This window comes from Pristiophorus japonicus, chromosome 15 (genome assembly GCF_044704955.1).
Source record: "Pristiophorus japonicus isolate sPriJap1 chromosome 15, sPriJap1.hap1, whole genome shotgun sequence".
NCBI classification, from domain to species: domain Eukaryota; kingdom Metazoa; phylum Chordata; class Chondrichthyes; family Pristiophoridae; genus Pristiophorus; species Pristiophorus japonicus.
The window spans coordinates 162965381-162991438 of NC_091991.1; the positions used below are offsets into that span (position 1 = coordinate 162965381).

The 26058-nt window shown below is 44.2% G+C and overlaps 1 protein-coding gene across 1 annotated transcript in view; it reads left to right on the forward strand.

Moving 5' to 3' along the window:
* The first annotated feature begins 14310 nt into the window (after nt 1-14310).
* LOC139280506 (heparan sulfate glucosamine 3-O-sulfotransferase 3B1-like) overlaps nt 14311-26058 on the forward strand; it is a 187199-nt gene continuing 175451 nt past the window's right edge. Inside the window, exon 1 of the mRNA XM_070899987.1 lies at nt 14311-14762. Within this exon, the coding sequence (XP_070756088.1) occupies nt 14311-14762 (452 nt within the window). The remainder of the gene's footprint in view (nt 14763-26058) is intronic.

Here is a 26058-nt window from a genome sequence, read left to right on the forward strand (position 1 = left end):
TTGAGCCCCTTGCTGAGCGTTCAGCCACTCAGCAGCACATTCAGCGCTGGGCTGAACGCCACAATCATGCTAATCAGCAGGCATCACGGAGTTAGCGTGCTGCCTTCATTACTTTGAATGGGCACGGGTAGATCCCGTACTACGATCCCTGCTCCTGTTTTCAGGTGCAAACCAATTTCCAGCCGTATGTCTCTTTCAACTTATTCCTGGCTATTTCGATCCCATTTAGCCTCCAGCTTTCTCTTCCTCTCTTCAGAGAAGTGCTATTCCTCCACTCACTGTTTCACCTGCTGGCTCAGCTAAGATCAGGAACGCACTGTGAGCCGAAGGAATAAAACTTTGCTTACAAAAGTGGCAAGTTTAAATCAGGAACAGGTCAGTCTGAAGGCAGGGAAAAAAACAGTGCTTTAGGATCTTATAAGACAGTTATGATGTTCACAGGTGAGACCGAATTTAATTATTTACACATTTTATTTCATAATTCCTCTGTGCAATTAAACCAAAGTGTTTTTTTTTCTGCTCCCATTTTCTTCCCCTTTCCTTTCCGTCCCTGACAGCAAAGACTCCAACTCGAATATGGCACCTGCGCGGTACCTCACACAAGTTGTCATTCTTGGCATGTCAGCCTAGGCAATGAACAGCGGCAGAATATTCAACCATGAGGGCATCACAGCTGAGCCTAGTCCTGTCCCCACCCATTGCTCACACACTCACACACACATACACGTTCTACAAAGAAAGGAAAGAAGAGGAAGGAAGGAACCTTTCACGAACACCGGACATTTCAAAGCGCTTTACAGCCAATGAAGTATTTTTTGGAGTGTAGTCACTGTTGTAATGTAGAAAATGCGGCAGCCAATTTGCGCACAGCAAGCTCCCACAAACAGCGATGTGATAATGACCAGATAATCTGTTTTTTTGTTATGTTGATTGAGGGATAAATATTGGCCAGGACACCGGGGATAACTCCCCTGCTCTTCTTTGAAATAGGACCATGGGATCTTTTACACCTGAGAGAGCAGACGGGGCCTCGGTTTAACGTCTCATCTCAACCCTGACACAAGAAGCTTGTTTAGCCTCTCTTCTTACTCTCTACCTTAAGCTAGGGATGCTAAGACCAACTGCTGCCTTGGCTGAGACTAGCTAACTCAACACAGACTGAAAATGTAATTTGCAGGTAAGAATAGTTATACAGGGTATACGGAGTTTAATCCTTAAATGTCCTGACTTTTCATAGAAAATCTAGCAGCTAAAATGCAGGAGACTCGTGTCAGGTAAATGTAAACATGCTCATGCGAACTTCCTGCCATTACCTGGTACAAAAATAAACAAGACATATGTACTGAGCTGGTTATTCAATAACAATGGTGCATGAACTCATCGGAGCAGAAAAGAGGACAGTGCAAGCACTGTAAGTGCTCATTCACTTCAGATTCTCGTGATTATCTCACAAAGTGCATGTAGCCTCAAGCTACTGATTTCAGTGATTAAATTTGAGTGGAATGCGTAGCAGTACAAAGCAATTGCGTGTTCCTCTGCTCAGTAACTTTTAATAACTGTTATCCATCCCTCACTTGGACCGTCCTGAGGACGTAATAAGGCACTACATAAAATGTCGGTTCTTTCTTTCTTTCTTACTAAGAGCGGTGTGAGAACAGTGTGCTGGTCTCACTTTCACGCCCCTGTTCCTCCTCAGGAAGCGGCTCATATCCCCTCCGTGCCTCCACTACAGCTCAACTGAAATTGGGATCTCTGCAGTAGGGACTCCCAGAGGAGTTGTCGCTCTCTGCTGTGGTCTGCCAGTATAACCAAGGTCTGCCCCCACTTGCACAGCCTTTCAACTTAAAGACAATACAGCCTCCGTTAAAATTCCAGTATACCTACTGCTCATTTCTAACCAATCTTAATTGATGGCTGCAGAAATATATTTAAGACAGAGATCGATAAATTTTGGGGAAATTAAGCGAATGAAGGGATATGCGGATAATGCGGGAAGGTGGAGTTGAGGCAAAAGATCAGCCATGATGTTATTGAATGGCAGAGCAGGCTCGAGGGGCCAAATGGCCTACTCCAGCTCCTATTTCTTATGTTCTTATAAACAGCGCCAACTCAGTTTGAAGCAAGTTTGAATTAAACTATGAGCAGCAATTCACTTCCAATTGAGTCACAGAGTTTACTGAGATGAATGTGAATAATTGATTCGCTTGTTGGGCTGGATTTTTGGTCCGTTGCCAAACCCTGTTTTCACCCCGGAGGGGCGGTAATGGCGGCGAAAAGCATTTCCGGGCAGGTGACCAGCTTCCAAGCCCTGCCGGGGCATTCAGTGCCGGGTTTGCGGGTGCGTGGAGCAGTACCGCCCAGGAGAGGCGAGCCGGTATGCAACGCCTTTGGTTGCGACACCGGCTCGAAATTTGAAATTCGCCCGATCCTTTTTTTTTCCCCAAACAATATACTTTATTCACATAAAATTTTCACAATACACTGGAAAATAGCTCCGTACCTTGCGGTCAGCAATTCCATACAATCCGTTTGGATGCTGACAGCAGTTCCATAAAATGCACGAGCGTGCATTTCATTTCAAGGTACAGTTTAGTACAATCCGTAAATCACATTACATGTAGTACTGTGCAAACGAGGGTATTACATGGAGCAGATAAGAACAGGTTTACATTACATTCCAGGATACATTTCAATACCGATCGCGAATCACGTTACATGTAGCACTATGCAGATGAAAGCAGTACACGGAACGGATGAGAATACATTTACATTTCTTTACAAGTTACTAAACAGTGCAGAGACTTTCATTATACATGGCACAACACGGGTGTTTTTCAGTACATGGTGCTCTATATATGCAAGCAGATTAACAAGTACAGCCCGAGGGAGGTCTGATTCCAGCCCCTGGGTTTACCGTGGCGGAAGGGCCTTAGACTGTGGCTCTTCCCCACCGTGCCTTTGCGGCGACTGCACCAATCTTTAGTGCGTCCTTCAGCACATACTCCTGGACCTTGGATTGTGCCAGTCTGCAACACTCTGCCGTGGATATCTCCTTGCTCTGGAAGACCAGCAAGTTTCGGGAAGACCAAAGTGCGTCTTTCACCAAGTTGATGGCCCTCCAGCAGCAGGTGATGTCTGTCTCGGTGTGTGTCCCTGGGAACAGTCCGTAGAGCACAGAGTCCTGTGTTACGGAGCTGCTTGGGATGAACCTCGACAGCAACCACTGCATCTCCTTCCAGACCTGCCTTGCAAAGGGTCAGTCCCAAAGGAGATGGATGACAGTCTCGCCTGCACAGCCAACTCGGGGGCAGAGTGCCGTGTCTCTGAAACCCCGGCTGTGCATGAAGGATCTGACGGGTAGGACCCTTCTCATCGCCAACCAAGCTACGTCTTGGTGCTTGTGTGAAAGCTCTGGCGATGAGACGTTCTGCCAAACGAGTTCGACAGTCTGCTCGGGGAACAGTCCGACTGGAACCATCATCTCCTTCTTTTGTAGGGTGTCTAGGACCTTGCATGCCGACCACTGCTTTATGGCTTTGTGGTCAAAGGTGTTTTTCTTGAAAAACTTTTCCACGAAGGACAGGTGGTGAGACATGGTCCAACTGCTCGGAGCGTTCCGCGGCAGCCTGGCCAGACCCATCCTTCGCAACACCGGGGACAGATAGAATCTCAGCACGTACTGACACTTGGTGTTTGCGTACGAAGGGTCTATACACAATTTGATACAGCCGCACACAAAAGTGGCCATTAGGATGAGGGCCACGTTCGGAACGTCCTTTCCCTCCTTGTCCAGAGATTTGTACATTGTGTCTCTGTGGACACGGTCCATTTTCGATCTCCAGATGAAGTGGAAGACGGCTCAGGTGACTACCGCGGCACAGGAGTGGGGTATGGGCCAGACCTGCGCCACGTACAACAACAGCGAGAGCACCTCACTCCTGATGACCAGGTTCTTTCCTGCAATGGAGAGTGAGCGCAGCTTCCCCCATCCCAGTTTATGGTTCGCTTTAGCGATACACTCCTTCCAGTTTTTGACGCACGCCCCGTCCGCTCCGAACCATATTCCCAAAACCTTCAGGTAATCTGACTTCACGGTGAAGGGAATAAAGGATCGGTCGGACCAGCTTCCAAAGAACATGGCCTCGCTTTTGCTGCGATTTACCTTCGCTCCCGAGGCCAGTTTAAACTGGTCACAGATTGTGAGCAATCCGCGGACCGACTGCGGATCCGAGCAAAAGACGGTGACGTCGTCCATGTACAGGGAGGTCTTGACCTGAGCGCCTCCGCTGCCTGGGATTGTCACCCCCCCGCTAATGCCCGCATCCTTCCTGATGCTCTCAGCAAAGGGCGCGGTACAGCACACAAACAAGACAGAGTAGAGGGGACAGCCTTGCCTGACTCCAGACCTGATCGGAAAGCTTTCAGTTTCCCACCCGTTGATTAGAACTGTGCTACTGACGTCTGTGTAGAGCAACTCGCCCGATCCGTAGCGCCCCGTAGTGGGACCGCCTGTGAAAGCTGCCGGTTCCAGCAGTCGTGGCCGCAGTGAAGGAGGGAAGGTGTATCTTAAGGTAAGAGTGGTAAGTTTTTTATTTTTTTGGTTTCTGCGATTCATGTGGATGTGGTGTCAGGAAAGTATTGGGAATGTTTTTGATGCTTTTTTTTTTCAGATTTTTTTTCCCGGAAGCCTCTCTTAAGGCGCTCCGAGGCCAACTGTTTAGCTCGGGATTTTCATTTGCTCAGCCGGCCTAGCAGCCTAAAAGAAGTGTGGAACGCCTCCCCTCGCGCTCCGCCCCACACTCAGGGTCCAGCTGATGAATTTTGCGGCTAGAGACCCAAACCATTTCCCGCCGCAAAATTTACCGCTCCACCCGGGTTAACACCGCAACAGAGGTGCAAGCAACTTTCCACCTGTAAAAAGTGACCTGGAATATGTTGCAAAAATGGCTCAAGACTTCAAGAATCACAGTTGTTAAAAACTCATCGTGAAGAGCTACTCACCTGAATTTTAAATGGGGAAGTAATCCCAATAAAGGAGTAAAATAGAGTTTGGAGCTTGTTTATGGTTTTGTGAGCTTATCCAATGAGGAGTTGATCACTATAGTCCAGAGCAATGCCAGGTTCAATCCTTGGCCTGAGCTAGTAGCTGATGTCCCCTGACTTCATGTTAGGAATGTCAAATGTATTTGTTTTGTCTTATAACACTCCTGTGAAGCGCCTTGGGATGTTTTACTACATTAAAGGCGCGATATAAATGCAAGTTGTTGTTGTTGTTGAATGCTACAATTGGGCCCAGGAAGAAAGTGATCAGGCTCCAATATTGCTCACTGCCCAAATAGCCCTGCTGAGCGAGTGTACATGAGTTGATGTTAAGTGAGGACATTATCTGGCTCGGCCCCACACAGTCAAAACACCAGTTGCCCACTCACCGTCAAGCCTCACGTGTGAATAAAGGCTACTTGGGACAGAAAGCTATGGAAACCTACCTTAGCACAGAATGCACAATGTCAGGAGAGAAGGGAAGGGGAGAAATTGGATAGAATTGGATAGCTGTGGTACAGATAGCATGTCAAGATTGAGAGGGAGCACCTGCAACAGATGGCACATGTTGCAAGGCAGCAGGCGAGCAGAGATAGAAGTAACAAGATATTACAGATTGTGAGGAGTGAAACATATTTGGTGATAATCACGAGGTGAATAGTTGCTTTGTTTCTCAGCTCGCCGGCCGAGGAATGGCCTCGCTTCAGTGAGTTGGCGAGCAAAACGATCTAGACCTACTTAAAAAGCAATGCCTCATCACCAAGACAAACCAATCACAACTATTCTTCTGTATGTGAATGGATCTACAATTGGAAACAGAGTAAGCTAATTCAGGTCTACCAGGTCCTAATATGCTTTACCATTAAAGAACATATTTTCAACAGCACTAAAATACTCTAACATAAGGAATATCACACGGCACTCACCATGAGTGTGAAGCACATCCTGTTCCTGCTCATAAAAATGTCGTAACACATCAAACTCAGTACTCCACCCTCTACTTCTAGGTCTGTGCCCCATTGTGTGCCATACAGTAAGATCATACTAAGATCGCCCACACACATCCTTAATTGGAAGCACTACACTGCCAATGTGCAGAGTGAATTTTGATGAGATATTGAACTGTGTGGACTGACTCCCAACAACTTTCTCTCTTACCAATGAAAGATCTTGGGGAGGATGAACGTATCACTAAAATTGCTGCTTTCCTGGAAGTCACTAAATCTTATAGAATTTGAATTCTAAAAAGAAAATCATAATGTTATATCACAAACGTGCACATTAATGCATACATTGATAATATATAGAAGCACCAATATGTGGGATATTTTCTGTGAGATTGCAACAACAGCCTGGAAATTAATGGTCGACCATGTGTGTAAAGTGAGATTTTATCTACATTTCTGTTTAAGGCTCCATTTCTTTCTGCATTGAAAATGCGAATAATCGCTTCACATTCAGTTCACTTTGACTGTGACAAAATGATTAGAAGCAAGAGAAAAGTTAAATGGCATGTCTCCCCTCAAAACAATGTTTGTCAAACCCTATTATTTGAGAAGTAAAGAGTTGGAAAATCCATGTGTCATTCTTATGATCATGACATCTTGTGATGAGATGGTATGTTGGTACAATTTACATCGAGTGTCTTGCTTGTCAAATTTATCACGTTGTTTTCATGATGAAGTAGACCTTTTAACTCTGAGAGACTGGGGGAGGGGGTGAAGTTCTGTTGCTTCCCCCCAGAAGTGACAGTAATAGTTAGCTTTTATTTGTTCAGACGGTGAGGTGAAGCTTTTAAACAAAAGGAATAGAACTCAACACGGATAGGTCACTGCGTCCTGATGACTTGTACCTCTGGTGTTTAAAGAATAGCAGCAGCTCAGCCTATAAAATATTCAATCCTCTCTAAATATGCGATTTGTGCATTGGGACCGGAGAATATCCATTGTAACATCGTTGTTCAAGAAGAGAGGGAAGGATCAACTGAGTAACTATAGACCAAGCGGTCTCATGTCAGTTGTGGGCAAACTCATAGAATCCATAATTCAAGCTCAAGGTAGCAATCAGAAATGTAGCATGGATTTAATAAAGGCAAGTCGAGTTTACAATTTAAGAAAATTTTTTGAAAGAAGTGACCAATTTGTATAAATAAGGGGATGCAGTAGATGTAACATAATATAGATTTTCAGAAGGTATTCGTTACAGTATTACCATCGAGCTGCGAGCACCATCGGAGCAGGCCGGGGAGTGGAAGGAGCAGTGTGGTGGCATTCCACTCCAGGGGGCAGCACGTGCTGGAGCAGGAGAGCAACGGCAGTAAAGAGGGACATCACCAAGATCCAGGTCGGTGATTGGAGCGTGGGCAGGTACAGCAGGAGCGGCGAGGTCGGGGCGAAGGAGCGATGAGAGATTGTAGAGGGACATGATTGGAGCCCAGGAGAGGCGAGGGCCCAGGGGCAGCACAGGCCAGCCCACACTGTGATATGTGAGCGCACTAGGTTTGTGCAGCAGAGCTGGTCTCCAGTCGTCTTGAGCAATCCTTGCCACTGGACCAAGCCCGAGCTCTGTCAAGCCCGTGTGGCGGCTGGTGTGCAACGGCCACCGCACGTTAAAAAAAAATCCACGCACAGGCATCTTCCACCCATCAGCATGTAATTCGGGACCTGGAATTTTAGGTCCTTCATTGAAACACCTGTGAACCTTTTGATGTGGAAGCAAGTCATCCTCGATTCGAGGGACTGCCTATGATGATGATGATGATGACACAAACGGCTTGTCAGAAATATTCAGGCATATGGCATGAGGAAATGTAGCAGCATGAATAAAAAAGTTAGTTGATGGATAGGAAACAAAGGGGTCAAAATTCGTTCCCGCTATTTTTGAGGCGGTGTCACTGGCTGGGTGCTGATTTTAGGCCGGGCGTTAGGTGCAGCCTCAAAGTCCTAAATTCAGTTTTTATGCACAAAGATGAGAGAGCAGCGCTAAAAAGTGGGGTTACACACTCGTCCTCGGGCGGGAGCTCGGGAGGCCGATTGAATTTCCCGATGGGAGGCTGCTGCCATGCTAGAAAAAAAATGGGAAGAAAAAAAAAATAATTAAACTTCTCCGATTCATACAAATACTTCCCCACTCATAAAACTAATGAAAACAGGCAGAAATAAATAAAGAGAAAAACTTACCTTCCTTTCTGGACGATTTCCGCCCGAGATCCGCTCTTTTACGACCACTTTTTCAGGCTGTGTAGCCGCCTGTTTGTGTGGCAGCCGTACAAAGCAAATATCGCGACAGACGCGTCAGTGAGGCGTTGTATGCTGGATGATGTCACCACGCGGGGGGGGGCGTTAGCCGGCACAGCTTTGCCTCTTGGCGCCTCTGCCAAAGAGCTGACTCAATTGAGGTCGAGGCGTCGACGCCGCTTACCGACAATGGTCGAACTTTGCTGCCCGTTAGCCACCCGCCGCGCGCGGTAACAGGCGGCGTACTAAACCCAATTTCAACCCCAAAGACTTTGGGTAAATATGTGTTGCTTGTACTGGAGTAGGGTTGGAAATAGATCAAGGGGCTGAATGGTGTTCTCTTGTTCCTGTGTACTCTAAGGATTAGTGCTATGTACACTTTTGTTCTCAGTATTTAAACGCAATTAGTTGACAACACAAAAGTGGGAGATTTGGAAAACAGTGAGGGCAACTGCAAAAGGCGTCATTAAAGACATAATTTGCATTTATATAGTCTCTTTCCTGACCTCAGGACTCCCCAAAGCACTTGATAGCTAATGAAGTACTTTTGAAGTGTTGTTGCTGTTGTAATGGAGGAAACGCGGCAGCCAATTTGCACACAGCATGTTTCCACAAACAGCAAATAGATAACTGACCAGATAATCTGTTTTAGTGATGTTGATTGAGGGATAAATGCTGGCCAGGAGACTGGGGAGAACTCCCCTGCACTTCTTCAAAAAGTGCCATGAAATTTCCTTACACAGAGCATGAAATGCTTTGCCACAGGGAATAGTTGAGGCTGAGACCATTACATCCTTTAAGGGAAAGTTGGATAGATATTTGAATCAGTCGATACAAGGTTCTACAGTAAAAGCAGAGAGGGGCTAGTTTTTGATTACTCCACCATAATGCTGGCACAGACATGGGCCTCGATATTTATGGGGAGGTGGGGAGGGAGTGGGAGAGTGTGGTGGGAAGGACAAATCTGGAAATCCCATGTGTAATGTATTTGAACATAAGAGCTTAAGAAATAGGAGCAGGAGTAGGCCATTTGGCCCATTGAGCCTGCTGCGCCATTCAATAAGATCATGGCTGATCTGATTTGCTTCATAGGTTCTTTGCTTAAGAATTCATAGCAACACGTTGCTATTAAGAACTAGTTGGTTTATTAGCAAAAGGTTTAACAATCACACTACACATTACCAGTTCATCCACCAGGCTCACAACCACCTGCCTCATCGTGGATCCCCCGAACCCAATTGGCTGGGGTTTTATTGAGTCTTGTGAATATCACGTGACTGGCTAAGCCACTCCCAACTCAAAAGCTCTACAACTCTTTTTGGTTGTAAACAGAAAATCAAGTGCCCCCTGATTAAAGGGGGGGGGGGGGGGGAACACTCCAAAAACTTTTCAAGTGCCTCCTTTTTTTGGGGGGGGTTTTTTGTTAGGGCACTAAAAACACAAATTATGCAAGTGCCCCCTGACTAAAAAGGAGGGGGAGCACTAAAACCCGCAAATTAAACAAATGAACATTTAGACTTCAAATCAAATTAAAATTTGGTTGCCGGGGGTGATGATACACTCCAGTCCCTTCGGCGCCCACCTCTCGCGAAAGGCCGCGAGTGTACCGGTGGACACCGCGTGCTCCATTTCCAGGGACACCCTGGCTCGGATGTAACCGCGGAAGAGAGGCGGGCAGTCGGGCTGAACGACCCCGTCGACCGCCTGCTGCCTGGACCGGCTGATGGCCCCCATGGCCGTGTCTAGGAGCAGTCCTACGTGGAGGCCCTCGGACCTACCCACTCCCCTCCGCACAGGGTGCCCAAAGATCAGGAGTGTGAGACTGAAGTGCAACCAGAATTTGAGGAGCAGCTCTACATATTCACAGGTGCATACATTACACTGTGCACACGGAAGTCCTGCCAAATTTAACAAATTTGACAGGCTAGCCGGCTGCCCCTACCATGCTCCCTTGCTCCCCATAAATATTGGTCCCCAGCAATCGAGAGTGATCGGGGCTTGGTGAGGTGGGGTGGGGGCCAGATCCTCGCAATGATGAGGAATGGAGGGAAAGATCCGGGGTGGCGTGGGGGGGTGGTTGGGGGGGGAAGAGTCGGCCAAACACAGGGCAGGCCAGAGGTTGGAGGGCGGTGGATCTCTGATCGTGGCAGTAAGGAGAGGCCGCAATTGCCAGAAGGGAGCCTGAAGGTTTGCTTGAGGGGTCGGGTGTAGCACTCCTGCTCCTCCTGGCCTGCAGGAGTGTTATGAAAGGCACTTACCCATTGGAGCTGTCTGCTCCCGCCTCTGTTTCGCTGCCGGGTTTCCCGAGCCCTGGGAAACTCAGCTGGCAGCTGTTAAATTTAGATCAAGCTTCCAACTGCTGTGGGAGCCCAATTTAAAGAGGAAAATGAAGTGTCCTGCCCCTCCACGATAGGACACATGCACACCATGCAATTTGCCATTGTAAAAATGCCGGCAGGTGCCTACGTGGCAGGTTGGGGACGCATTCCCTGATTTTTAATTTCTAACAACCCCCCACCACCCCCCCTCCCCACCAACTCCCTGATGCTCTCCTGCCCATCATGGTAATATTGACCCACATGTGTTAGATGGCTTCCTTTTGTACTGTAACGTTCTATGGTGAGATATACAGCTAGAATAGTGGTGTGCAAGCCATGGTGATATGCTGGGGCATTTACAGTACTCAGACCTCACTTGAAATCTGTGCTTGGATCTGACGCAGATATTTAAGCAATGGATAGGTGCAGAGAAAAGCATCAAGGCCAATCTGAAGTGCCAGGGGTTGAGTTATGATGAAAAGATTGGAGAAGTTCAGGCTATCAGCTGAGAGAAAGTGGTTAAGATTATTCTCATTGATGCATATAAAATATTAATTGGGATAGATTGCTGAGGCAAACGTGGAATATGACTTCAAAGTAAGCCGGAAAAATAGTGAAAAGTCAATTTAAAACATATGGCAGGAAGTATTTTACTCAAAGAGTGGTAAATGTTTGGAATAGATTATTTAGTAGAGGTAAAATCTGTGGGGTGCTTTCAAATATATTTGGATGGCATGGCGGGAGAGTAAGCATACAAGAGAAATGAGCTTTAATGTTGTTTCGTATGATGGGAGAAGCTTATAATGGGATGTCTAGTTTGGCTATCCATTTGAAGGCCTCCGAGTGGAGAAATGAGGTGCCTCCAGTGAGCAGGTTGATGTGACGGATTCCATGGTCTGGGACTCAGGACCACAGTCGAACTTCGGGCCGTCCCTCATCTTCCGCTTGTGGGGCAGGGGGTCACATCGTCCGTGGTCCATGCGGATTGGGTTGAGCGTGTCCACTGTCTTCGAGGGTGGTCAGAGCCAGGGACCTCTGCTGTTGGGTCAGTGATGATGTGTTGGTTCTTTATACGTTGCCTACGTCCCACGATTCCGTCCACCTGGATAGTGGGTGGATACCAGCTGCAGGAATATTGGCTGCCGTTTCCCAGAATGGCCGGCGTGGTTTAAGGCGCTATTGTGGTGGGTTTTCCAAGTCTTGGTGAATGGGAAGGTTGATGTTGCTCGTGATATTTTCCATCTCACTGAGCACGGTGGTGTCGCAGCGAACGGCAGGCAGGGCAACGTGGGACAGCACTTAAATGTGCACTTGGATGTGCCCTTAAAGTGCCGTGACCTACAGGGCTACGGACCAAGAGCTGGAAAGTGGGATTGAGCTGGATAGCTCTTGGTCGGCCGGTGCGGACACGATGGGCCAAAATGGCCTCCTTCCGTGCTGTAAATTTCTATGATTGTATGAGCACCGGGAGCCACTCAGTTGGAGTGGACTGGAGTGTCTCTGACACGGTCCTCATGATGGCGTTTAGCTGCACGCCCATGATCTGTGTGTGCGACTGCAGGACCAGGGGGCAGAGCAGTATTCCGCAGCAGAGTGGACTAGGGCCACTGTTGCAGTGCAAAGTGTTCTGGCTATGCTCCCCCAGGATGTTCACATGAGTTTCAGGACCAGGCTCACCTAGTCTTTACTTTTTGGCCGGTGTTGGTGGGATGGGGCCGATAGTTGAGAGATGGGGAGCTGATGAAAACTTACACGTGGTCTTTCTGTGTTCGCGAGTTCACCGAGAACTTGCCAGCTGATGTCGTCAAGAAGACGATCGAAAGCGGCCTCCTGATCTGATAAAGCACGAGCTTTAATGAGCCGAATAGACTTTTCTCAAACTTGACTTTTATGAGAGGCGTGAAGCCCCTTCCAGTCGGTTGTTCACTATTCTTATTGAACAGGATGATAGCAATTGCCATCAGCAGCTTAGAGGTAAGCATTTGCCCCCTTCTTAAAGGGACGCAACCAATAAAGACTGTAACTTAACCAACATTAAAAGGAAACTTAACAAGTTCAATTAGAATTCCATTTCCTGGGGTGATGATGCACTCTAGTCCCTCCGGTGTCCACCAGTGGCAGATGGCCTCCAGCGTACCGGTGGACACCGCGTGCTCCATTTCCAGGGACACCCAGGCGCGAATGTAGCGCCGGAAGAGAGGCAGGCACCAGTCGGTAGTTCACATCTGTTTCACAGTGCAGTATAACTCCAGCCTGCCAGAATACAGCAAGACACTGGATGATGTCAGGAGTCCCAGAACTAACTTTCCGGCCGTTTCGACTCATGGGAGTCCGGGGTTGTTTTATTCCAAAATGGATTGCATGTGCCTTCTCTGCCATCTCAAACAGATTTCTAACCTACATTACATGATATGCACATGAATGATTGTGCATTATCACAAGGATGCACTGGGACACATAACTGGCTTTGGTATCACCAAAGTACTGTGTGCAGTTCTGGTCACCGCATTACAGGAAAGACGTGATTGCACTAGAGAGGATACAGAGGAGATTTACAAGGATGTTGCCGGGAGTGGAGAATCTAAGCTATGAGGACAGATTGGATAGGCTGGGTTTGTTTTCCTTGGAACAGAGGAGACTGAGAGGTGACCTCATTGAGGTGTATAAAATTATGAGGGGCCTGGATATAGTTGATAGAAAGGACCTATTTCCCTTAGCAGAGGGGTCAACAACCAGGGGGCATAAATTTAAAGTAATTGATAGAAGGTTTAGAGGGGATTTGAGGGGAAATTTCTTGTGGTAGAGGCAGAAACCCTTACCACATTTAAAAAGTACTTGGATGTGCACTTGAAGTGCCGTAACCTGCAGGATTACAGACCTAGAGCTGGAAAGTGGGTTTAGGCTGGATAGCCTCTTGTTGGCCGGCGCAGGCACGATGGGCCAAAATGGCCTCCTTGCGTGATGTAAACTTTTATGATTCTATGAGTCTATGATCACTAAAATAAAATCTGCAAGAGTTGAATAACTCACATCCAACTACTACACATGCAAATTCCGACCAGTCTCAGAGCAGTCCCATGCAGTATAACTGCAGCTTCGAGTCAATGAAGTATGGAGGTGCTGAAAGAATTACAGTGAGAAGTTACTATTTTTAAAAAATTCTACATAAATGCACAGATAGTGTGTCCTTTATTCAGCATGTGACTGCCGGTTACGCAATTGCCATTGTCCATATGTTGTACTGAGGGTATCTCTCTGGTTTGAGCAGGTGCCAGGGTGCTTTTGGAGGGATTTGAATATATTTCCAGGCTATTTAAATATCGCCCAATGGCCAGGCTGAGGGGGAGGATCTCTTTGCACAGCGAAGTTGGAGCGAGTTAAAATGATCATCATGTTGGAATCAGGCAGGTTGCAATCTGAGAGGCAAAATAAGCAGTTCGGAGCAGAGAGAGAGAGAGAGAGAGAGATGGGGAAAGCGTTAGATCAAAACCTCTGCACATCCCTTCAGAAATATAAATGAGGGGTGACAGAGCAAAGCTGATGTTTGGAGATATTGAAGGGTCCCCACTGCTTGAAAGGTCCCAGCCCTGTTGCATGGATAAGACTGAGACACAAGTTTTGAAGGCAATTTTCGAAGCTTTTTTTTTAAAAAGAAAGAATTAAAAAAAGCATGTTTCCAAAGTTTGGTCCCGTTTTTCTGAGCTGGAAGCCGACCCATGGGATGTTGTAGCTGGAGTGCCTGCTTTCACCTCGGGTATTGGAGGGCTCAGTCCAAGGCGCCGCTGCTTCTGACCATGATCATAGTCCTCACCTATTTTGTCTACTGTCTGACGGGCTGCTCCGAGACCATGCCGAGCTCCCTTCCCGCGTCCCCCCAGCGCCGCGACAGTCCGCCCCGGCTGGAAGATGGTGCGGGGCGATACCCGAGCGCCGAGCCCGACCCTATCGCCGAGGACGCCGCCGGACTGAGCGCCCTCGCCGGCTGGAATATCTCGGTCTTCAACAATTACGGCAGCAAAAAGATTCCCCAGGCCGTCATCATCGGGGTGAAAAAAGGGGGCACCAGGGCTTTGCTGGAGTTTCTGCGCATTCACCCGGACGTCAGAGCCGTGGGGGCTGAGCCGCATTTCTTCGACAGAAACTACGACAGGGGACTGGACTGGTACAGGTACTGAATCCCAAGCCTATCACCCCACCCAGACAGCTCTCACACCAGTTTCCAGATAGTGAGCTCTCCCCCACCCCTGAATAATGTTAATCGCAGTTAAAAGGATTAGTAAATCTATATATTATATATATAAACTTAGCAGTCCAATCCTGCCTTGATTTCAACAGGCACCACACATCTATGAAATTAACCCTCCTAGTAGTTACGAAATCTAAAATATTTATTTTGCCAAAAACAGCAGCCTTGCTCCCTGAGACAGCCTTATTAATCTGGGTGCAAATGCTTTCTGAGTTAAATAGAGTTCTTTGCTGTTTCACCTATATTTCTATGTGTGTATCTGTGAGACACGAGATTCTGCTTTTTAGGTAAATTTGTTTTGCCTGAAGAAACATTTTATCTCTTTTCTACAGATTGCGAAACATCATTGCCAAGGTAGTAATCCACAGACAGGATAAACTTGGGAGGGGGATTTTAAATTTGTTTTAAACTCATGGTTGGTAGAAATTGTGAAATGTAATTGGGTGAATATTAATTCGTGACATTCTGCTTTGTATAGTATTGGCACAAATGTGACATTTAACCTTTTTTTAAAAAAAAATTTGTATATGAAGAAAATATTTTTATTTTCAAAACACACAGTAAAACTTAGCACTTCAATCTTGCTTTGATTTAAGCAGGAACCAGGCATATGTGAAATTAATCTACTGCAACCTATTTAAGAGTTATGAAATATAAAATATTTACTTTGCCAAGCAGCAGTATTGCTCTCTGGGACAGCCTTATTAATATGGATGCAAATGCTTTCTCTGTTGAATAGAATTCTTTCCTGTTTTGCCAACTTAAAAATAAGACAGAGACAAGTCTCATAATTGACATTCTGAGTAGCACCTACACGCATTAGTAATTGGACCTATCATTGCAGCTAAAAATAAAATCAATCTCTCAGGAATGTTCAGGGTCAGGACTACACAGCATTATGTTTTAACCTCAAAACAAGAATTCGTTACTTTCATACTCTGTGATCTATCTGTGAGGTTTAGCAGGCAGAATGCCTTAATTCTAACAAGTATATTCTGATTGAAGAGGAGTGATAATGTTACAGGACTAGCTATTCTTTTCTATTTAAAGTTGCATTTAAAATATACAAAATCGAAAACATAATCGGAAGCTGCCCTTGAATATTTTGTTTCAACGGTAATGAGCAAAAGGTTTTAATTTAAGAGTGATAACTTTCGAAAATCCTCGTTAAGGAACATCCTCCTTAACCAATTCCTGCCCTTCGACATTGATGTTGTACAAAACAGTTCAGAATTCACGCAGTTTATATTTAGGGGGCACAGCACACATGTTGAGTAAAATAATGATTATTTGGAGTTTGAGAATGGATCTATTCAGAAAGTCAATATGCTGCCGTATGAATAAGAAAAAAAAATCTCTTATTAGATGCAATATACGGATAAGGCAGTAGGGATACCTAGAGCTCCACCAGTGCGATTCAGTGGGATATAACTCTGAGGGAATGGAAGATGTGTCAGCACTGAGAGCAGCAGCAAAATAATACCAGATCCTTTATATTATTCATACTCAGAACAGTAGCTAACAATGCTGCTGGAGTCTTGACTGGTTTTACAGTCGACTCTCTATACAATGCTATCTTTGTGGTCATGCAAAATTGTGTTCTAGCAAGATGTGTCTCTATGTTAGACAAGAAGTTTCCGAATTAGTTCTGTATCATAGCAAGCTTTGTCAAATTGGAGGTGATGGTATTATAGTTTAGAACGTGCTACAGTAAAAGTCTGCTGTAACGTGCAATGATATAAATGTTCAAGTGTGACTAGACTGCATAAGAGAATTTTCCAAATTCCCGGACCACAAATGTCATCACCGAGTCTGCAACAGTAAGGGTTGGTCAGAGCATTACGAATGTCCGTGTTTTGTGTAGAAAATGATGTTATACTTTGGAAGGACTGCAAGGTAGTAATCTCATCGAGTTGGAGTCATGAACTGTGAGAGAAAAGCACAAGTGTTTTTGTAACCATCATCTCAGCTCAGGTTACAATCTTGAAGCCGTTCTCCTGTATACCAGTTTTTACAGTGTATTCATGGGCCATTATTTTCCCATTGTGGGTGTATATTATTGCTGGCGGCAGGTGTTACAGTGGCCACCAGTCTCCATTTGTACAATATATATGGTGGTGTCTACGCTGAAGGTTTGAGGACCATGAAATTATCACTGCAAGTTTATCTGCAAGGTGATTCACAGTTGCAATTAATACTGGGAGATACTGTGCTTAGTTTATATTATATATTAAACAGACAGAAAATATATCACCTTGACTATGTAATAAATGGCTTTCAGAAAATGCACATTTCTGTGGGACAGCAGCTTTTTTGCATACTTTTGATAAATATTAACGTATACAGAAGTATGGATCATGGTAATCAGAAAATACATTTTAAAGAATTACAGCCTACATTTATTTTATTTTTGAAATCCTTTTCCCATATTCAAAGATTTTGTAAAAAAATATAAATGGCATGGACTGGTTGGGCCAAATGGCCTGTTTCTGTGCCGTATATCCTATGTAATAAACTGAAACGTTTATGTCTATTATTTGTGATATTCTGAGGCTACTAATCATTCAGATATGATTTCCAATAAAGCCCATTTATTTCTGGAAAAACGCAGAAACCTCTTCTCATTATCCGCTGTCAAAATGTCAGAGCTGCAGTCTTAAAATGACAGAGAAAATTAATTGCCCAAAGAGTTAATACAAGCCTCAGAGAATAGGTGGTCTCACTGGCATTTTGATTTAAAAGGAAAAGTATGGGTATTACACTTTACAGCCTAACCTTTTCATGTCCATATAAAATGATTACTTTTGAGTTCCTGAGATACCAATCACTTAGCAAATGTGTTCTGACCAGTGACATTCCTACTTAATTGCCACAGTTCAGTCGCAATTACTTTCCTCATAATTATAAAATTGTAACTTTCATGGAAGTTTTTAAAAACTCAGTTAGAAGGAGCGATTGAAAAGCATAAATGTCTGTTAATAAATATATACCTCCATCCCCACATACACACAGTTTCATTATGTTTTAAAGGATCTATGTCATCTTGTAATGGGATTTTGTGGATATGCAAAAGATAGGGATAGACTATTCTTAAAGCCCATGTGATGTGTTCTGAGGTAAAAGTTTGTACTGCAGATGGCGTAATGTCTGATACAAAATGATTTGATCTGCTTTCTTCCTCCTGATTGTTACTGTATTAAGATTTCTTTCTATTTTGTAATGGAAAACCAATCTTTCGCACGTGTGTGATAAAGCAAGAGATTATTGAACAGGGGGCGATTTGAGAAAAGTAATGGGAGAGATATTGTGAATAGCAGACATGTGGGCTGCTTCCCCTGAAATTTGGAGTTAATGTTTTAAGAACTTGACTGGTGATTTGTATCAAGAGTCGGCAGATAAATTCTCTCGTTGCTGATTGCTAACAAAAGCTCTTGTTATTTTGCAAAACTTGCCTGTGAAAATGAAAGGGTGTTTTATTATAAAACTATGCCGTTGAAAACTTATTCGGGGCATGCCTTTCGGAGGGAAATGTTCCCAATTTTAAGAAAACACAGCCTGATAATTTTTTTTTCCAAAACTCTGCCTTCACATATCATTCAGTCAATTTTAGCAAACTCCCTTGCCTCTGTTTTGATAGAATTTTCACTTTAATTAAAATGAGGCGTATCGAATTTTCAGCATCTTTTGTGAGCGTCGTTTAAAAGGTGTCATTAAGTGGGTTTTTTTCATTCACCATTTGCATCCAGCTGCAGTTCTACAGGCAGATAAATCTTGCCCGGGAAGACGGAAGAATTGTGAAGTGAACTTTTGACATAATTGAATTTGTTAGAACATGGCATTAGCCATCCTTACAAATTCAACACTCAGGACACTGACACAAATGCTCCTTAACAGCTTTGGCACTATAATGTTCATAAAAATTACTTTCAAGGTGTTTGAAATGTCAATACGTTCTTACAGGAATTCTAATTGGCACTTCATATCAATATAGTTAAACACAAACTGCTCTTGTGTTATTAAATGTAGAATTTTGGCGTGCAATTTACAATGTGATCTCTAACACTGAGTCAGCAAGGGTTAGATATCGACATAAATCAAATAGATAATGTTTTTGAAAGGCCTTTCCTTTGATCGTACAGTGCTGTGTTCAGGACTTTATTGTATATTTAGAAGTGCAGAGCATTAACAGCCTATTTTTTTGTATAGCAAGTCTGATAGAAAGGCACTTGGCATTCATTCAGTCCACCAAATGAAAAGGTTTATATAAATTTGAATTTAATTGGAAATACAAATTTGAGATAAACATGTGCATAATGCAATTTAGAAAAATGGCTCTTCCCCCATGTTCTAAGCTTCTGAGCTCTGAGCTCCGAGCACTGAGGTATCACTGCCAAGCCCCAAGTGGGAGCCAGGTACTTGAATCCTTGTGTAGAGGGGACGAAGAAAAATTGAGATGTCACCATTCTGCTTCTGTGCATCCCCTAGTGGTCAGCCATGGAACAGCGCTGGAAGAGGCCTGGAATAAGACTGGTCTGGCTATTCTCCCAATCAGTAAAATTGTCTCTTTTTAAACTCCACATTAGGAGAGCTGCTAAAGAAGCACCCAAGTGCCAAGGTTGGTACTCAGGAAGGATTAGACCAAATGAGCCAAAGATCCAGGCGAAGAAGGTCCTCTTTTATAAACTTACTGACCTTTCTTGAGTTAGCTAGTCTGAGCTGAGGGGATGTTGGGGCCACTGCCTTCGCCTCAACGTTGTGAAGCAGGCAGGGGGGAAAAAAGAACAAGCCGGTGTTGCTCCTCCTGAATGTTAAGCAGCGACCCCTGCTGGAGCGTGCCCGTATAGTCACATGGCGTGAACACCGGGTTGAGTGCAGCTATAGAAAGAAAGACTTGGAATTATTTAGCGCCTTTCACGACCACCGAACGTCTCAAAGCGCTTTACAGCCAATGGATTCCTTTGGGTGTGTACTCACTGTTGTAATGTGGGAAACACAGCAGCCAATTTACACACAGCAAGCTCTCACAAACAGCAATGTGATAATGACCAGATAATCTGTTTCGGTTATGTTGATTCAGGGATAAATATTGGCAAGGACACCGGGAGTAACTCCCCTGCTCTTCTTCAAAATAGTGCCATGGGATCTTTTACATCCTCTTGAGAGAGCAGTTTAACATCTCATCCGAAAGATGGAGTATCAGCCTAGATTTTTTCTTTGTGCTCAAGTCCCTGGAGTGGGACTTGAACCCAGAACCCAGAACCTTCTGACTCACAGGCAAGAGGGCTACCCACTGAGCCACAGCTGACACTGAGATGAGTGTTAGGATTAGCTTGCCCACACTTGCTATCTAGGCTCATGGACGAAGAATTGCTGTTTGGCGGAGGGGCAGGGAGGGCTGTTGGCATCTGAGGAGCACCGGCATCATTCATTGCCTTCAGAGGAAGGAGGAAAAAGAAAACAAAAGGTGGCCACAGGTGTGTGCAAACCCAATACACCTAATTGTTGGGACACGCCATAATGATTCAACAAGTGTTAAACCACAAATGATGCATAATTAATTTTTATTAAAATGCGCTATTTGCAAATGTTAGCGGGATAATCCCAACTTGGTGTTCTGCTGCAATAAAAATGGCATGTGAGATGGGTATGTTGTGGCTCAGGGTTAGCAAGGCTTCACCCACACGGGAAGGCCGAATGAGCCAGTTCTAGATTCTCGTAGTATGTTTGAATCGCCTGCTCACCAAAACCCCTGGCATCCAGAGGGTCAATGACAACAGGCGCTCATCGAGTCAAGTTTGCTTCTGTGATTTTAATGATTTCAGATTTAGCTGTAAGTTGAGGGTCATTTCCATAGGATTACACAGGATATACAGAACAGAAACAGACCATTCGGCCCAACCAGTCCATGCCGGCGTTTATGCTCCACTCGAGCCTCCTCCCATCTTTCCTCATCTAAATCTATCAGCATAACCCTCTATTCCCTCCTCCCTCATATGTTTGTCTAGCCTCCCCTTAAATGCAAATATAATATTCGCTTCAACCACTCCCTGTGGTAGCGAGTTCCACATTCTCACCACTCTTTGGGTGAAGAAGTTTCTTCTGAATTCCCTATTGGATTTCTTGGTGCCTATCTTATATTGATGGCCTCTAGTTATGCTCTTCCGCACAAGTGGAAACATTCTGTATCCACTCGATCAAAACCTTTCATAATTTTAGAGACCACTATTAGGTCACCCCTCAGCCTTTTTTCAAGAGAAAAGAGACCCAGCCTGTTCATCCTTTACTGATATGTATACCCTCGCTTTTCTGGTATCATCCTTGTAAATCTTCTCTGCAGTGCCTGGATATCTGTTTTATAATATGGCGACCAGAACTGTGCGCAGTACTCCAAGTGTGGTCTAACCAAGATTTAATACAGGTTTAGCATAACTTCCCTACTTTTTCAAATCTGTCCCTCTAGAAATGAACCCTAGTGCTTGGTTTGCTTTTTTAACGGCCTTGTTAACCTGTGTCGTAACTTTTAGCGATTTGTGTATTTGTACTCCGGTCAAACTGGATACATGAACTGAAAGTTGTTTGCTCATCATGATGTTGGCAAGTTCAAAATACAAGACTTAGGGGTGTAAGCAAGTCCAAGATATCAATCATGGTGGGATTTACAAGATTTCTCGCTTTAGTGAGTTGGGTTTTATTCATTCGAGGTACCGAGAAATCTGTAACTTTTTGTAAATCTTTATATTCAAATATAATGGCAGTAATAGACGATCTGATGCAGCCTACTGATAATTCAAAGTTGCTTTTTGTGGTGATAAAACTGAAATTGTCTAATAATTTAAATTGAGCAACGTAATTAATACAAAGTGGGAATTTAATGCTTAAAGCAATCAGATAATTTGAATTAAGCAATGTTAAATTTAAGAGCAGTTGCCAGGATCTCCATCTTCCCTTTTAAATAAAAATGATGAAATGGAACACACAGCAGGAATGAGAGCAGTTAACTTATGTTAAAATGTAAAAATTAAATGAAATCATACCATTTAATGGTGATAGCGAGTTGTAGGAGTCGTACAAAAGAAGATTTTTTTTTTTGGTTGAAATACAATATTGAGAAACCAATATTATAATTTATGAGGCAATTTCTCTTATTGCAGGGATTTCTTCAAGGCTTATTATGGATTGAAATGGTTGCATTATTGATAGATTGATGGGACTAATGATCGCCATGCAGTTATTTCTCCTGGATTCCTGTATAGATTGAGTGGAATGTTGTGCTGGATCTGAAGCAGAGAGCATAAAGTCGGGGCTGATGAAATGGATTGAGTGTGTGAAAGTGCAGTCTCACTTGTTAACATCGTCACTCATTACTATTACCTGTCAATGGGCTGTTAAGCAGGAGTTCCTAAGCCATTGGGTTATTCAGTCTGCTGCCAATAACTGTTGGGCTTTTCGACTCAGCAAGAGTGACAAAGGAAAATCTGTTGTGGGGTTTGTAACTTTGGAGAATAAGCTCGCAGTAGTTGAAACCGGATTCAGTGGTCAGGGGCCGGAGTAAAAAAGAAATACTTGGATTTCTATAGCGCCTTTCATGACCACTGGACGTCTCAAAGCTCTTTACAGCCAATGAAGTACTTTTGGAGTGTAGTCACTGTTGTAATGTAGGAAAAATGGCAGCCAACTTGCGCACAGCAAGCTCCCACAAACAGCAATATGATAATGATCAGATAAGCTGTTTTTTTTGTTATGCTGATTGAGGGATAAATATTGGCCAGGTCACTGGGTATAACTCCCCTGTTCTTCGAAATAATGTCATAGGATCTTGTATGTCCACCTTAGAGAACAGATGAGGCCTCGGTTTAACGTCTCATCCGAAAGACGGCACCTCCGACAGTGCAGCACTCCCTCAGTACTGCACTGGAGTGTCAGCCTAGATTTATGTGCTCAAAGTAGCCAGGATCTGTGGTCAGGGGCCAGAGTAGCCAAGATCCACGCTGGAAAACATTACTGTTTGTGGGAGCTTGCTGTGTAAAAATTGGCTGCCGAGTTTCCTAAATTACAACAGTGACTACACTTCAAAAAGTACTTCATTGGCTGTAAAGCGCTTTGGGACGTCGTGAAGTCATGAAAATACACATACAATATATAAATGTAATTCCTTCCTTTTCGTGGTTGGGGAGTAATTGAGTATTTAAGGCAGGAAAGTGGAATTGTCATTTTTTTAAATCCAAAAGTGATTCAGGGACTCCTAACAACACATCAGAAGTTAGTATGAAGCAGGATAAAGACGGGTGAGGAAGAGGCACAAGAGTGCGACTCGCAGTGCGGGAGCTTTTCTTAAATTCTGGAGCTTGGCTCTACTTTCAGGAGAACATAAGAAATAGGAGCAGGAATAGGTCATACGGCCCCTCGAGCCTGCTCCGCCATTCAATACGATCATGGCTGATCCGATCATGACCTCAGGTCCACTTCCCTGCCCGCTCCCCATCCCTTTATTCCCTTATTGGTTAAGAAACTGTCTATCTCTTAAATTTATTCAATGACCCAGCTTCCACAGCTCTCTGAGGTAGTGAATTCCACAGATTTACAACCCCTCATCTAAGTTTTAAATGAGCGGCCCCTTATTCTAAGATTATGCATCCTAGTTCTAGTCTCCCCTATCAGTGGAAACATCCTCTCTGCATCCACCTTGTCAAACCCCCTCATAATCATATACATTTCGATAAGATCACCTCTCATTCTTCTGAATGCCAATGAGTAGAGGCCCAATCTAAACCTTTCCTCATAAGTCAACCCCCTCATCTCTGGAATCAACCCAGTGAACCTTCTCTGAACTGCCACCGAAGCAAGTATATCCTTTCTTAAATATGGAAACCAAAACTGTACACAGTATTCCAGGTGTGGCCTCACCAATACCTTGTATAACTGTAGCAAGACTTCCCTGTTTTTATACTCCACCCCCTTTGCAATAAAGGACAAGATTCCATTGGCCTTCCTGATCACTTGCTGTACCTACATACTAAACTTTTGTGTTTCATGCACAAGTACCCCCAGGTCCCGCTGTACTGCAGCACTTTGCAATTTTTCTCCATTTAAATAATAATTTGCTCTTTGATTTTTTTTTCTGCCAAAGTGCATAACCTCACACTTTCCGACATTATACTCCATCTGCCAAATTTTTGCCCACTCACTTAGCCTGTCTATGTCCTTTTGCAAGTTTTTTGTGTCCTCCTCACACATTGCTTTTTTTCCTATCTTTGTATCGTCAGCAAACTTGGCCACGTTACAATCAGTCCATTCTTCCAAGTCATTAATATATATAGATTGTAAATAGTTGGGCTCCCAGCACTGATCCCTGTGGCACCCCACTAGTTACAGATTGCCGACCCGAGAATGAACTATTTATCCCGACTCTCTGTTTTCTGTTAGTCAGCCAATTCTCTATCCATGCTAATATATTACCCCCAACCCCGTGAACTTTTATCTTGTGCAGTAACCTTTTATGTGGCACCTTGTCAAATGCTTTCTGGAAGTCCAAATATACTATATCATCTGGTTCTCCTATATCCACCATGTTCGTTACATCCTCAAAGAATTCCAGCAAATTTGTCAAACATGACTTCCCCTTCATAAATCCATGCTGACTCTGCCTGACTGAATTATGTTTTTCCAAATGTCCTGCTACTGCTTCTTTAATAATGGACTTCAATATTTTCCCAACCACAGATGTTAGGCTAACTGGTCTATAGTTTCCTGCTTTTTGTTGGTCTCCTTTTTTAAATAGGGGCGTCACATTTGCAGTTTTCCAATCTGTTGGGACCTCCCCAGAATCCAGGGAATTTTGGTAAATTACAAATAAAGCATTCAATATCCCTGCCGCTACTTCTCAAGACCATAGGATGCATGCCATCAGGTCCAGGGGATTTATCCGCCTTTAGTCCCATTATCTTACTGAGTACCATCTCCTTAGTGATTGTAATTGTGCTAAGTTCCTCCCTCTTATAGCCCCTTGAATATCCACTGGTAGGATATTTTTAGTGTCCTCTACCGTAAAGACTGATACAAAATATTTGTTCAGAGTTTCTGCCATCTCCATGTTCCCCATCACTAATTCCCCGGTCTCGTCCTCTAAGGGACCAACATTCACTTTAGCCACTCTTTTCCTTTTTATATACCTACAGAAACTCTTGCTATCTGTTTTTATATTTCATGCTAGTTTACTTTCATAGTCTATCTTCCCTTTCTTAATCATTTTTTTAGTCATTCTTTTCTGGCTTTTAAAAGTTTCCCAGTCTTCTGTCCTCCCACTAGTTTTGGTCACTTTGAATGCCCTTGTTTTTAATTGGATACCGTCCTTTATTTCTTTAGTTAGCCACGGATGGCTATCTTTTCCTTTTACACCCTTTCCTCCTCACTGGAATATATTTTTCTTGGGAGTTGTGAAATATCTCCTTAAATGTGCACCATTGTTCATCAACCGTCCTGCGCTTTATTTAGCCAACTCTGCCCTCATACCTTTATAGTCTCCTTTATTTAAGCTTAGTACGCTGGTTTGAGATCCAACTTTCTTGCCCTCCATCTGAATTTGAAATTCAACCATGCTATGATCACCCATTCCAAGGGGATCCTTTACTAGGAGATTGTTTATTAATCCTGTTTCATTACACAGGACCAGATCTAAGATAGCCTGCCCCCTGGTTGGTTCCGTTACATACTGCTCAAGGAACCCGCCCTTATAAGAACATAAGAATATAAGAAATAGAAGCAGGAGAAGGCCATATGGCCCCTCGAGTCTGTTCCACCATTTAATACGATCATGGCTGATCCGATCATGGACTCAGGTCCCCTTCCCTGCCCGCTCTCCATAACCCCTTATCCCCTTATCGTTTAAGAAACTGTCTATTTCTGTCTTAAATTTATTCAGTGTCCCAGCTTCCACAGCTCTCTGAGGCAGCGAATTCCACAGATCCACAACCCTCTGAGAGAAGAAATTTCTCCTTATCTCAGTTTTAAATGGGCGGCCCATTATTCTAAGATTATGCCCTCTAGACCTAGTCTCCCCTATCAGCGGAAATATCCTCTCTACATCCACCTTGTCAAGCCCCCTCATGATCTTATACGTTTCGATAAGATCACCTCTCATTCTTCTGAATTCCAATGAGGCCCAACCTACTCAACCTTTCCTCATAAGTCAACCCCCTCAGCTCTGGAATCAACTTAGTGA